Source organism: Monodelphis domestica, chromosome 2 (assembly GCF_027887165.1).
Source record: "Monodelphis domestica isolate mMonDom1 chromosome 2, mMonDom1.pri, whole genome shotgun sequence".
Taxonomy (NCBI): domain Eukaryota; kingdom Metazoa; phylum Chordata; class Mammalia; order Didelphimorphia; family Didelphidae; genus Monodelphis; species Monodelphis domestica.
In genome coordinates, this window is record NC_077228.1 from 276,952,762 (window position 1) to 276,965,624 (window position 12,863).

Consider the following 12,863-nt stretch of genomic DNA (forward strand, 5'->3'; position numbering starts at 1 on the left):
GTACTCTCATCTAGAATTAAACCAAGATTCTAATAGTTACAATTTAAAATTATAAATTGTCACATAGTACTTTTCACAAGCATAGTTAGCTCAGTTATCCTAGCTAGATTCTATCTGCAGTTTTTGTTTTGGCTTCTTGGGGATTATGTAATTTTTTCAAGATACATTATTTTATTACCTCTATGAAGTTCTGGTAGTTTAAGGTACTATTCATTCCTGTGCTTTACATGGGGAATTTTATTACCATAACCAGATACTGGGAAATGAGGTGGAGGTAGGGAAGATAGTAAAGAACATACTATCGGACCAGTACAAAGCTGTTCACACTGATACTCTAGTTTTAGAATGTATGCTTCTTGGCATGATGAGAGCAATATTTAAAGTCAGAAACATCTTGTAGCAGCCAGCATTGAGAACTTGGCAATCTCTACAGAGCCTTTTCTGAAATTTGGCCCCTATCTTCAGCGTTTCCATAACATAGTGAAGGAATTAAAAGAATCCAGACATGTCTTCCCCTCATTCTTCTCTTCTCCTCCCTTTGCCCCCCTCCTAAGAAAAATTTTTTCTAAAGAAACTTAGGAGATCGTATTTTCAAATGTACTTTGTGATAAGGGAAGTACCAAAAGAATGGAGTTTAAGAATGTTGAACCTTTTCATTTCCTTATCCCTTTCCTGAGTTATAGGCATTCCATAATAATTGTATTACAACTGCTCATTGGTACCTCTAGTGTATAATCAACTATAAAATTAATGGAATAGCTGGGATGATTCTGTCTCTATTATCCTATATAAACAAATCTCAAAACTTTTTTTTTTCCTCAAGATCCCTTAGCACTCTTAAAAATTATTGAAGATCCCAAAGAGCTTTTGTTTTATACAGGTTATATATCCAAGGGTATTCTGGAGATAGTTCAGACTGGCCCAAGAGAGCTGATTGTTAAATTTTCCATATGAGCATTTATGGCTAGTAGCTAAGTGGCCCATTGACTAGAACACTAAGCCTGGACTGAGGAAGGCCTCAGTCACTTATTATCTGGGTGACCCTGGGTAGGCCACTTACCTCTCTTTGCCCCATTTCATCAACTAAGGTGGGGATGATAATGATACCTCACCTCCCAAAGTTGTTGTAAGGCTCAAATGAGATAAGATTTGTAAAGCCCTTAGCTCAATCCTGACACATAGTAGGTGCCATATAATTGCTAGCTAACTATGATGATGATGGTGATGGTGGTAGTGGTAAAAATCTTTTCCCAAGAACTTTATGGAGGTATTTTCACCTAGTGTGTCTGCCCTGCTCTTTTCTGATAATGTGAACCTTACCACTTATTCAGGTGGTCATTTTCTCCTGCTATTAAATCTTCTCTGATAACTCCAACCAATATCGATCTTTGGCCTGTCTGGCCAGTAGTAGTTTATTTGTCACCATTGTTTTCCTTCCCTTCCCTTTGCTGAATTTTGTAGTCCTGATGCCTGGTGTTGTCAAAGGCCTATGAGATAAAGTGTGAAGATATGATGAGTTTTAAGACTCTCGACTTCTCTTTTCCATACTCCAGTGGGAACAAAGAAAAGACATAATTTATAACAGTCAAGTGTCCTTCTTTCTCTTACTTGAACCAGTCCAGAAACTGTGTAATTAAAAATTGGCTTTGACTTAGTGAGCTGAAAGCCAACGTGCATGAGAAGGAAGTGACCTCCATAGACTATACCATGGTGGCAGGGATTATTCTATTTTCATCCTTGTATCTCTTCCCTGGCATAGTACCTAACACACAGGCACTTAAATGCTTGTTGTTGTTTAGTTGGTAGGTGGTGACTGTTTGCTCTGGCTATTTCAGATTCTACAAAACTGAATCAGTGCTTCTCTAACCTTACTAATTCTGACTATTCACTTCGAAGAGGTATACTGCTAATCTCTTTGTTTATAGGTGGAGAAATTAAGGATTACAGTCTTGTCTGAATTTTCTATTAATTGAAACCATGCCACAGTTATTAGTATATTTAGGTCTTTTGCAGTGTTTTAATGGAGAATCACATAGTACAGTAAATTAATATCATGAAACCAGCTACTGAAAAATGTATCAGGTTAATTTTTGGTTTGTATGTCTTGGGCCAATGACGTCTCCACTCTGGACCTCTGTAAATTTATAAAATGAATAGTTATTTCTACTTGATCTCTAATGGTGCTTTCCATTCTAAAAATTCTCATTCATTGAGTGAAATTTCCCAAAATGACCTAAATTGCTGAAAGTGTTTAATTTTTTTGCTCTGTAGTAGACATTCAGCATGTCTAAAACTGAGATCATTCTCTTTTCCCCAAAACCTTCCCCTCTTTCAAATTTTTCTTTGCTATCTTGGTTACTATTACCCTTTCAATCAACTGGACTTGCAGCCTAGGTGTCACTACCACCTCCTTACTCTGCCTTGCTCCCCACTCCCAATATCCTGGCTGTTGCAAAGTCATGGCAATTTTTTCTTTGTAACATCTCTCCTGACACTCCATCAATATAGTACAGGCCCTAATCATCTCATACCTGAACTTTTGAAATAGTCTACTGGGTGGTCTCTTAGCCTCAATTCTCTATTCATTCTAGTTTATCCTCTACTCAGAGTACAGTACTCTTAAAACACAGATTTGGGCATGCCACCCACCATACACTCCCTACCTCCAATTAGTAAACTCCAGGGACTCCCTATTATCCCCAGGACCAAATAGAAACTTTTATTTGTTGTACAAAATCCATCATAACCAGCTCCTTCCTACTTTTGCAATCTTCTTACCAATTATGCTCTGGTACCAATTATCTCTGGTATGGAGGGCTTGTCGTGCCCTTCTAGGGTAGCTCTCCAGCCTCTGACCCCCACCTGACACCCAGCTCTCACTTGTGGCTCCCAGTAGCTGCTAGCATGCGGCAGCGGCCACACCCCGGGCAATGGCTTTGACAGGCCGGCCAAACTTTGTGAGGGTAGCCATCAGGTCATGGACCCCTGGTGAACCAGGGCCTTGCTCACCCAGCATGTGAAAACTGCTTCGGCTGAATAGACGGAAGAAACCAATAAGAAGTTTCAACGGCTAAGAGGGTGACACAGCAAAGCACTGTGGAGTGCTTAGGGCGAGTTGGAGCACAAAGGACAATACGGCCATCCAATGCAGCTGAGGAAATCTCCAGACGTAACAATTTTTCGTGCCAATGGACCCAGGCTTCCAACGCCGAGAGAGTGGGACTGTCTCTGTGCATCGACTTTTCTACTTAAATCTCTTTCACGCACAAGTATCTTTGTGCACACTCATCTATCCTAAACCCGTCCACCCTCTTCAAGACCTGCGGCGATGGGGGAGTGGCGACGCAACAGGTGGAGGTGACCACGGGCAGTTGTAGTCACGATCCTGCACGTAGGCGGCCCACGGACCAGTGGTCACTCGGCCCTGTGGGCAGCAGGGACGTTCGGCAGCATCCTGGGCAACTGAGCAACCCTCTCTAGGACAGCACTGCTCACCCTAATCAAGGGAGGGGACTAGAAAAGGTGTCCCAAACATTGCCTGCCCTACAAACACCCGGTCAGCACACCGTGGCTGGCGGGTCATCCCCTTTAAGCGGTCGAAATCAGAGAAAAAATACAAAGAAACTCCTACTAGGAGCAGAAACATCAGGACATTACTTGATAGAGAGAATACCCCAAGACCTGAGAGAAGAACAGCTCTAATTGGTAAAGGACTGGCGCAATATAACATCGACATCGCAGCCTTAAGCGAAACACGCTTACCAGAAGACGGATCACTCAGCGAACCCACCACTGGATACACCTTCTTCTGGAAAGGTAGAGCCTCAAATGAAGACAGAATCCACAGCGTTGGCCTGGCTATCAAGACCAGTTTGCTTAAACAGCTGCCAGACTTGCCTGTGGGCATCAGTGAGAGGCTCATGAAGATCTGTTTGCCTCTCAGCAAAGACCAGTATGCCACAATCATCAGCGCATATGCCCCGACACTGACCAGCACAGAGGAGACCATCGAGCAGTTCTACTCTGACCTGAGTGCCGTCCTGCACTCAGTGCCCACAAATGACAAGCTGATACTACTGGGAGACTTCAACGCCCACGTTGGCCAGGACCATGAAAGATGGAAAGGAGTGCTCGGCAAACACGACGTGGGCAAAATGAACAACAACAGCCTACTGCTACTCAGCAAATGCTCAGAATTCGAACTCACCGTCATGAACATTGTGTTCAGAATGGTGAACAAATATAAAACAACGTGGATGCACCCAAGATCAAAACAGTGGCATCTCATTGACTACATCATTGTACGCTGGCGAGACATCCAGGATATAAAGATCACCAGAGCCATGAGAGGAGCTGAATGCTGGACAGACCACAGATTGGTTAGAGCGACTCTTCAAATGTGCATTGTGCCTCGCCATCCAAAATGCGCCCAGACAGTTCACGCATTTTACAACTTGAGTCATCTTAGAGATCCATCTTATTTGCAAACATTCCAGTCCTGCCTGGACAACAAGCTGTCTGCCAAGGGACCGCTCACTGGAAGCTCAACCGAGAAATGGAACCAGTTCAGCATCAAAGGCAGTCCTAGGCCCAAAACAACGCAACCACCAGGACTGGTTCGGCGAGAACAACACTGCTATTGAAGACCTATTGAGCAAGAAGAACAAAGCCTTTATGGAGTGGCAAAATAACCCAAACTCTGCTCCTAAAAAGGACAGATTCAAGTCTCTCCAAGCCACTGCACAGCGTGAGATCAGGAAGATGCAAGACCAATGGTGGGAAAAAAACGCAGAAGAAATCCAGCGGTTTGCTGATATGAAAAACTACAAACAATTTTTCAGTGCCCTCAAGACTGCCTATGGACCATTAAAACCCACCACCACTCCCTTGCTATCCTCTGACAGTGACACTCTCTCATAAAAGATAAAAAAGGCATCAGTAACAAGTGGAAAGAACACTTCAGTCAGCTTCTCAACCAACCCACTTCAGTCGACCAAAGCGCCCTTAACCAGATCCCCCAAAACCGCTCCATTGAACAACTTGATGTCCCTCCTTCAATAGAGGAAGTCCAAAAAGCCATTAAACAAATGAGTGCAGGCAAGGCACCCGGTAAAGACAGGATCCCAACCAAGGTGTACAAGGCCTTAAAGGGAAAGGCGCTCCAGGCATTCCACATAGTGCTGACCAGCATATGGGAAAAGGAAGACATGCCCCCAGAACTCAGAGATGCCTCCATCGTAGCCCCTATATAAGAACAAAGGCTCACGAGCAGCCTGTGACAACTACGGAGGCATCTCACTACTCTCCACTGCCGGAAAGATCCTCGCCTGTGTTATACTCAACAGACTCCTGTCATCTGTTTCAGAGCAGAACCTGCCTGAATCACAATGTGGCTTCCGACCAGATCGCAGCACCATCGACATGGTCTTCACAGTGAGGCAAATGCAGGAAAAATGCCTTGAGCAGAACCTGAGTCTCTACATTGTCTTCATAGACCTGACAAAGGCGTTCGACACAGTGAACAGGGACGCATTGTGGGTGCCCAGCAAAATTCGTCAAACTGATCCAGCTCTTTCATGTCGACATGACAGGGGAAGTCCTATCTGGTGGAGAGACTTCCAATCGCTTCAACATCTCTAGTGGTGTGAAACAAGGCTGTGTCCTTGCTCCGGTACTATTCAACCTATTTTTCACCCAAGTATTATGACATGCTTTGATGGATCTAGACCTGGGCATCTACATCAAATACCGACTGGATGGCTCACTATTCAACCTTCGCCGCCTGACCGCAAAAACAAAGACAACAGAGAGACTCATCCTGGAAGCTCTCTTTGCAGATGACTGTGCTCTCATGGCCCACCAAGAAAATCATCTCCAAACCATTGTGGACAGGTTCTCCACTGCAACAAAACTGTTTGGCCTGACTATCAGCCTCAGCAAAACACAGGTGCTGTTCCAACCTGCACCAGGGAGGCCGACTAACCAGCCGTGCATTACAATCGACGGCACGCAGCTTTCTAACGTCAATACTTGCAAGTACTTGGGCAGCAACATCTCCAACGACGGGTCCCTAGACCATGAGATCAATGCCAGGATCCAAAAGGCCAGCCAGGCACTTGGGCGGCTGCACTGCAAAGTCCTCCAACACAGCAGTGTAAGCACTATGACGAAGCTCAAAGTGTACAACGCAGTGGTCCTCAGCTGGCTCCTGTGTAAAACACGGACACTGTACCGGAAGCACATGAAACAGCTGGAGCAATTCCACCAACGCTCCCTCCGGTCAATCATGAGGATCCGATGGCAGGACCGAATCACCAATCAGGAAGTCCTCAACAGAGCCAACTCCACCAGTATCGAAGTCATGGTCCTCAAAACCCAGCTACGCTGGTCTGGGCACGTCATCCGCATGGACCCACAGCGAATACCAAGATTCAAGGATCAGCTAAAGTCCAACTTGAAGTGGCCTGGCATTACACCAAAGCAACCAGAACTCGCTGCCTCTGTCAGAAGCAGCTGGCGAACCCACATTAATAATGCCGCCGCCACCTTTGAAGATGAACGACGTCGATGTCTTGCCGCTGCGCGTGAACGCCGACACCAGGCCACAACCGCACCTCCCATAACAACTGGCGTCCCATGCCCCGTGTGCCACAAACTCTGTGCCTCAGTCTTTGGACTTCAAAGCCATTTGAGGGTACACCGTAGATGAAACTGCACAAAGACAATCGTCATTCTAGATCACAAGATACTACCACTACTACTACCAATTATACCCTCTCCCCCACCACACTCATCCCCATATATTCTGCCATCCATTGAGACTGGCATTGACTGGTCTCTTTCTTGCTATTCTTCATATAAGTCACTCTATCACCAGACTCTGTATTTGGCTGTCCTCTATGCCAGGAATTTTCTCTTTTCTCAGTTCTAGCTCATTGGCTTTTAAGTTCCAACTGAAATCATGTCTTCAACCAAAAGACTTTGTTGATCCCCTTCCCCATTAATATTAGTTCTTTCCTTTTGTTGATTATCTCCAATTTATCTGTGATATAGCTTATGTTGTATGTAGTTGTTTGCAATATTTTCTCTCCAATTAGTCTGAGAGCAGGGACTCACTTTTGCCTTTCTTTGTAAACACAGTATTTGGTTTGTAGTAGGTGCTTGATAAACCTTTATTGACTGACAGCACTGAATGCTAACTAATTAGTGTGGTATGGTCTGAACAAATAATTGGGCCCTTTCCTTAATATCCAAACCAAATCTATTTTTGTAATTCCTTTAGCATATTAAGTATATGGAAAGTTGGTTCATACATATTCCCAGGTATGTCACCATTGTATTGCCCTTTGCTTCCAAACATGCAGGCTCATAGAGACTGCTACTTGACTGATGTCCCTGCCTTTTTGTTTCTAGGTGGGCCATGCACAGATATAGCTCATGTCTCATTAATCACGCCAACCAAAAGATCCTGTGGCACAGGTATGTACAACATTCCTTCATTTCTGAATTCTTTCCATTGCTTAGGTTCTGCATGGCATTTGGCATATTTGCCAATGTTTCCTCCTTTTTCTTTGATTTTGAGAATAAAAAAGTCACAATGTTGTTCATTGTGTCATAGTGACTTGCCTGATAATAGTTCACATTTATGAAATAACTTAAGGCTTACAAAGTGCTTTCTTCACAGCTACATAAAACAAATAATGCAAATATTATCTCTATTTTAAAGTTGAGACTCTTTATAGAGTTAAGTGCCTTGCCTGAGGTCAGATTATTATCCTAAAGACATCTTGGGGTAGTTGACAGAGTGCTGGATTTGGAATAAGGAGAACCTGAATTTAAATCCTGCCTCTTCCACTTAACCTGTGTGGAAATATGGACATGGAGTCAAAGGAGCAGACAAATCTCTCAGCCTCTCTGCGCCAGGCAATTTTCTCATCAGAAAATATTCTCATCAGCATTGGTTGAAGTTCCTTCCCAAGAACTGCTAACACCAGTGTCATCACAGGTCCAATAAAAAGAGACTGCTTTTAGTACCAACCTCACAAGAGGGGGACCTAATAATTTATGTAGAGTACTTGGCAAATCTTAAGGCATCATGTAAATATTAGTTTTTTACCTTCAGAGCTGGTGTTTGAGATCTCTCCTGTGGTTATTTTCTGATGACTCCAAAACAAGAAATAGGGCTTGACTTCAAGATATGATTACACATATTCACTCCCTGGCTTCTTCTCAGGTGACTTATGTATGAAGAATATTGCACAGACATGAAGCTTAGAGGGAACACTGCCCTTTGCCTGATGCTTGACATATTGCTGGGGGTTTTTTTTGAGCAGAGAAAAAACCTCATAAACAATCTTCTATGTAAAGAATGGGTGCTAGAGATGTGATACATTTAATAAGTATTTTTACCTGACTGTTGTAATATAATAGTTCTTTTCAGTCTCTCATTCTCAAACCATTTTGTGATTTCTTATTTTCCTATTCACAGAAACTTGGAAACATCCTTGTGTATTTGTGGCATTTTTATTAAACATGAAGTCATGAATCCTATAGTTCTCCAAAGAGCAGAAATAATGCTTAATGCTCTTTCTCTATAACTTAATTAATTTTAAACATTGTTTCCTATTTCTAATAAGCCTACCTGCTATTTAAAATATTTCAGATTGTGTTTGGAAGAGTCAAAATAATTGTTGTTCTTCAAAAGGTCAAAGCCAAGGTAGTTTTCATAGTTGTCAAAATCTTTTCTTTGAAGTTCTCTATCAAGAATTGTGAAAGCTATGTTAGCATTAGAACAAAACAAAAAATCAACCATAGTCCCTGAAAGATTTTTTTCTTTTGATTTAGAAACACCACTTGTTCTTTAGAGTTTTAAAGCAATCACCTGCCCCTAGTTTTGTTTCAGAATACTCTCTACAATACTATTTATAAGGAATTTAGTGGTTTATTTTGGGATGATACAGTTTAATTTTCCTCACATCTGGTTGGTTTTGTGAAGATATATGTGAGACAGTGAAGGAATAAAAATTCCTTACAATTGTAAAAAGGAATTCTTTATTCCTTTTTTAATTTAACAAGGAACCTGGAGGTCCTCTTTCCATAGAGATGTGTTAGGGATTAACCAGCCAAAAAGTGACAGCGGGTAGAAACCATAGAGACAGGAAAGAGGAACCATAGAGACAGGAAGTGAGGTAGAAAAGGGTTTAAAAGGGATCAACTTCAGTTGGTTGGTGGACAGTGGCTGACAGGTGTTGACAGTTGTCGGGAAGTTTGCTTCTGGGAGAGTTTGGGGTTGGTGGTTGGTGTTTAGTTGCTGGATTATAAAAGGTAAGCTTGAGCTTACTTATAGGGCTTTTGGCTTTAGCCTTTATAGGGCTTTTTTGGGGTTTGGGTTTGGGGCTGTTAGGTTTTTTTCTTTCTTGAATTTTTTTGGCAGGTGGTTAGTCTTTGTTGACAGACCTAATTGGGGTTGGATTAAACACTGATTGGGTTGGTTTTGATTGGGCTTGATTGGATTGTAACTTTGTGCAGTTATTGTTATTAGCGGTTGTTATAGGCAATTATAGGTAGATATGGGCAATTTTAGGTAGTTGTGATTATAGTAATTATAGGTAGTTAATATGATAAATAGTACAGACATTAGGACATTTTCTTTCTCTGCCTCTTTTCTATATTTCCCTCCTTTACTATATTCTTTCCTATCTCTATTTTAATAGAATTGTTAAAAGCTGCTCTTTTATTTTTGTCAAACCCCTACAGATTCTAGGTGTTGTTTTGGAGCAGGGATGGGTATTGTCCTGGGAAGAGACGAATTGTGTCTTGGTCACAACAAATGGGAAAAGAAAGTAATATCCACCCAACATTGCTTAACAGCAAAATGATATCAGAAGCTACTTTTCTGCTCCTTTGAACCCCATATTTTTTGAAAAGAAGATGCTATGGGATAGGTGCCAATTTCAAGTGGTTTATTCACATTTATATTATGGCAAAATTCCTACCTTCAGTTCCCTTTTTGCTAAAACAGAAATCTTTCCCCTTTTATACCTGCCTTCATACTTGATTCCCTATTCATCTTAGCATTACCATTCCACAGTCCAACTCACCTTCTATCCCATTCAATTGTGCCTTTGGAAATTCTTACTTCGTTGTCACAAGTGTCCCTTTACCTGTAGAGCTCTCTTCACACTTTCACCATATTCTGGTAGTAGAAGTCCACACCTTCCAGGCTTCCAGAAATGGCCGGCCAGGAGGAAGCAGAGGATTACTCTTGGTAGCCACTCTTGCAGCAGCTTCTCTCTTCATGTGCCTCTGCTCCACTCTTCATTTCTGTCATCTGCTGACCTTCAGTGTATGGGGTTCTTCTTTTCTCAAGGAGTCCAGTGTCTGGTTCATGCTTTTCATTTCCACTATAACCCCTACCTTCTTGCTTATAGACTAGTCAACACATGTGATAGTGCTCCTTTGAAAATCCTGGTCCTCTTGTTCTTCAGTTTCCTAGTTTAGGAAGCTCCTGTTTTTGTTAAGCATCAGCCATACATGAGATTGATCATTACCTTGATTTGACTGTCACCTATAATGGTTCCACTGGAACTTTGAACTTCCTCTGTTTGACCAAAACCTTTTATTTAGTGTCTTCTGCTTCAAATCTCTTTAAGCCTATCTTTCATCTTCACTTTAAGCCTATCTTTCATCTTCACTGTTACCTCCTTTCTCTCAAACCTCACCCCAAGTCATCAACATTGTCCTTTTTATTGTTATTTGAATCTTTCTGAAAAACTTCCTGTGCTGAGTAAGTTCACAACAAACTTGTTTCTAATTTCATCTGAACTTGTGCTGCATGGCAATCCTTTCATTAATCCTGTTACATTGTCCTAAAGTACCTATTTCAAACTTGATTCTCCTCTCTCATCAGATAACTATACCTTCTCTTTCCCTCTTCCTCTCAATAAAGAACCTCAACTTAACTTTTTTTTTTTGGCCATACCATACCTCAAAACCTGAAACTAACCTGATGTTCTTGATCTCATCCCCTTCCATCTCCTCTTGGAATGTGCTACCTTGATTATTTTCCTCTTTCTCTGTATTCAAATCCTACCTTATCTACAGGCTCTTTCTCTGCTGCCTATAAACATACTCAGGTTTGTGACAAGGAAATCACTTTAAAAAGACTGATATATATTAATTTAAGGTCACCAAGGAATTCAGCTATGTAATTCCTAAATGAAAACTCAAATCAGCAGTCAATCTTTTATGGAGTTTAATTACAACAGGAGGAAGAAAGGAATTAGAGAGAGAGAGAGAGAGAGAGAGAGAGAGAGAAAGGGGAGAGAAGGGAATAGGGCTTAAATACCCCTTCTGTTTAGGCTGGGCCAAAAGGCCCAAGCCCTTAGATAGCTGGGGCAAAGAAAAGAGATCAGTCCCTATTACTCACGTGACCAAAATGGAGAAACAGTCTCAGAGGCCCCCACCTTCAGCTTCCTTCAGAGCAAGCTTCTCAGAGCACACTCCAACCACTCAGACAAACTCCTCAACCTCTCCCCCTGAGTCTTCAGAGCCCTCTCTCTTTAAGGAAACCATCCAAGTTCCCTCCCCTCAGTTCTCACATCTACCAATCACTGTCCCATCAATTTCCCTGTGCCAATGGAGGCTCTAGCTTAACCCAGGACCGCCCAGAGGTCTCTGGCTTTGCACATGTCTGTTGAAGGTCATATTTTCAAATAATTAAATCTTTGATCCTTTGCTACAGCCCTTCCTAAATCTTGTTAACCTGAGTAGGGTAGAGATTGGAATAATTAAATTTTGATCTATGCTGCAGCCCTTCCTCAATCCTGTTAGGACTGAGTAGGGTGGAGATTGATTCCAAGTATCTCCATTGTATCAATTCTAAAATCAATCATGACTCAAAGAAATTCCTGTTCTATGCTTAAGCATAGGTCAAAGTCCTTTCCATTGTTCAGCAAAAGGTTTCTGTCCTAAAGTAATCTTAAGAAGGGAGGAGGAGGAACCTCCCATGCCAATGGGGTTCACATTCCAATAGCCAAGACCCACTATCAATAGGAAATTTTTCAAGTATGAAATTTCCCAATGGTGAAATTTCCAGTATTTATAAGTCTAAGAAATTTTGAGGTTTACAGGTTGTTCCCATTCTTTTTTTTTTTAACACACCCACTTGAGTTTACCTTTCCATCAAGCTATTGTCATAAAATCTCTTCTTTCATAGCCAGTTGCTTAGAAAATATTGTCTGTACTCATTACCTCCATTTCTCTGACTCCCACTCAGTTTTTAACTTCTCATAATCTGTTTTCCAACCTCATCTATTTACTGAAATTGCTATCTTTAAGATTTCCTATTATCCTTTTAACTGCAAAATTTAATGCCCTTTTCTCAGTCTTCATCCTCCTTGAACACTCTGTAGTTAGCTACTTTCTTCCCTAGATTCCCTCACTTCTCTAGATTTTTATGATGTAGCTCTTCTTGGTTGTCCTACATCATTCTTTGCTGGGTCATTTGTGCCTAACCCCTATCATGGGTGCCACTTCAGGCTGTCCTGGGCCCTCTTGTGTTTTGTTTTTATGAGTCCATCAGTTCCCATAGGGTCAATTCTCATTTTACTCAAATAAGTCCCAAATCTACATATCTTGTTTAAATTTCTCTCCTGAGCTCCTGCCCTCACATCAATATGGAACTTTATTATCTTTCTCCTCTAAGACTTCCCTTATTCTAACCCTCACTTTTTGTGTGTGTGTGATAATAAATAGCACTTTTCTGACAGTCATCTAGGTTTACAAGCCCAGTCTTCTCAACTCTTCCTTGTCCCTCAAAGCCCTTCCTCCTCAATATCCAGTCAAACTGCCAAAGTTTCTCA

General features: G+C 41.8%; 1 protein-coding gene across 5 annotated transcripts in view; it reads left to right on the forward strand.

Annotated features, from left to right (window-relative positions):
- Nucleotides 1-12,863, forward strand: part of ZFAND3 (zinc finger AN1-type containing 3) — a 361,587-nt gene that overhangs the window by 266,954 nt on the left and 81,770 nt on the right. For 4 of the 5 annotated variants that reach the window (XM_056818160.1, XM_056818159.1, XM_007483822.3 and 1 more), the window contains exon 5: nucleotides 7,414-7,479. The exons of the other annotated variant lie outside the window; for it this stretch is intronic. In XM_056818160.1, the coding sequence (XP_056674138.1) occupies nucleotides 7,414-7,479 (66 nt within the window). The remainder of the gene's footprint in view (nucleotides 1-7,413; nucleotides 7,480-12,863) is intronic. 5 annotated transcript variants of the gene reach the window in all.